General features: G+C 40.1%; 1 protein-coding gene across 1 annotated transcript in view; it reads right to left on the reverse strand.

Moving 5' to 3' along the window:
* LOC128250616 (neurabin-2-like) overlaps positions 1-2317 on the reverse strand; it is a 9548-nt gene that overhangs the window by 2745 nt on the left and 4486 nt on the right. Inside the window, exon 2 of the mRNA XM_052976039.1 lies at positions 2163-2281. Coding sequence (XP_052831999.1) covers positions 2163-2237 — 75 coding nt within the window. The 5' untranslated portion in view covers positions 2238-2281. The remainder of the gene's footprint in view (positions 1-2162; positions 2282-2317) is intronic.

Raw genomic sequence — 2317 nt, forward strand, 5'->3', positions numbered from 1 at the left:
CGACTGAATTAATTTAATAAAAACATCTAAATATGAAACATCATGAAAATTGTTCAGACTGAAGTCCTTCTTGGGTGACACATTTTTCCATTCCAGTCAATACAGAATTACAGATAGTATTTATGGAATTTTGATTTACTGTCGGGTGACTTTTGGCCAACCCTGCCTATAAGATTGGCTTCTTTCAGTTTTCATCTACCAAATCCACTCACAACACAATAATAGAAAACACTTGCTCACGTTGCCAGACAGTGGGACTGAACCTAGAATCATGAGGCTGGGAAGCAAGCTTCTTACCACACAGCCACTTCTGCACCTAGAGTGTAGAAGTTCCAAGTTCAAATCCACCTCAGGACAATTAATGAGGATTTCAATGGGAGACACATAAGTTTAGACTACAACCCCCTTCCTTCAGCAGAAGTTGAAACAGGAACCAAATTGTTAAGGGAAAGGTCACTGTTCCTGAGTAAAGGTCAAATACTTTCCTCACCAGACTGCATTTAGTTATGGGGAGGAGGGCAAGTGTTATTATGTTGGTTATTGTCAGACAAAATGCTTTGTGGCCTTTCTTTCAGACGTTTATGTTCTGAGTTCAAATTCCACCAACATCAACTTTGCCTTTCATCCTTTTCAGATTGATTATTATTATTATTATGAACCGAGTGAAATTGTAGTCATGGCCGATGCCAGTGCCATCTGACGTAAAAGCACCCACTACTCTTTCGGAGTGGTTGGCATTAGGAAGGGCACCCAGCTGTAGAAACCTTGCCAGATCAGATAGGAGCCTGGTGCAGCCTCCTGGTTTGCCAGTCCTCAGTCAAACCGTGGTGGTGGTGGTGGTGGTGGTGCGTGTGTGTGTGTGTGTACACATATGTTTGTATGTCTGTATATATATTTATAAAAAGACTTAATACTAAGTTAGGTATGGGGAATGGCATTAGACTGATTATTCCCTGCCACCAAAAAAGATATACACAACAGAAAAATACAAATACATACACATGTAGGAATCTATCTACACACACACAAATACTTTTACAGATATATACACACACAAATACATAAACGTGTGTGTGTCTATGTGTGTGTGAGTGTGTAGATAGATAGACAGAGACACCACACACACACATGTAAGCATAGCAACTGATAGAAGCAGACAAACAGACAGACAGTCCAACTGCCAAGGCAGACAAACCTGCTTCTGTGTCTCTAGACTTCCTCCTCCTCCTCTCCTCCACCAACCTATCCCAGAAAACGTCTATCACCAGAGATGTAGTAGACATGGTTGTAACCTAATTTCTCCCAGTGAGAAGAGGTGAGGTGGGAGTTAGAGATCATAAGGCCATCAGCAGCTGGAATAGGGGTGACAGAAACAGTAGCAGCCGTGAGGGTGGAGATGGCGAGACAGCAGCAGCAGCAGCAGTGATAGTAATGATGATGATGACTATGATGGTGATGACAAAGATTAGTGGTAGTTTATTGTGAGTCAACATGTCTCTCCTCTTTCAACTCTATTCACATCCTGGATGTTTTATAAGAATATTAAACAGACATCAGCACTTGATTGATAGTTTCCTTTTGACCCCTGGAGGGAAGCAAAACCAAGCTGATCTCTGGGTAAGATTTGAAATCCAAATGTAAATAGTGTGTGTGTGTGTGTGTGTGTGTCTGTCTGACTGTCACCCACCACCACTTGACAATGGTGTGTTTATGTCCCTGTAACTTAGCATTTTGGCAAAAAGAACCCAACAGAATAAGTACCAGGCTTTAAAAAAATTAAAGTACTGGTGCTGATTCGTCCAAGTAAAATTCTTCAAGGCGATGCCCCAGCATGGCCACAGTCTAATAACTGGAACAAGTAAAAGAAGTATACATTCTCAGACAGAGAAATAACAGCACAACCTTCTGAAGAACTTATTTAATCACCTGAGGAGGTGCATTTTACACCTTGGATGGAAGATAATGATTACACAACATCTCACCAATGGGTGTAAAAATGTGTCGAAACAATTGTAGTGATTTTAAATAACGAATGTCATTCTTTCCATTTTCTATTTCCATAATCCCTTGACTATCATGAGTGCTACATAAATAAAAAGCACAGGTCATTTAGTTTGATGCTCTACCAATTCTGTTAGAAAGCATAGCTGCCAATGACTTACTTTGATCGGTTCACGACTAAACTTCACTTTCGATATTTTGATATTTTCCTCCTCATCAGAACTGAGACCTTCCATTAAGTCATACTCGTAATCTTCTTGGCTGTCATGCTGTGAACCTCCTGGAAATGCACAAAAAAAAAAAAAAAAAAAAAAAA

The sequence above is a fragment of the Octopus bimaculoides genome, chromosome 23 (genome assembly GCF_001194135.2).
Source record: "Octopus bimaculoides isolate UCB-OBI-ISO-001 chromosome 23, ASM119413v2, whole genome shotgun sequence".
NCBI lineage: Eukaryota > Metazoa > Mollusca > Cephalopoda > Octopoda > Octopodidae > Octopus > Octopus bimaculoides.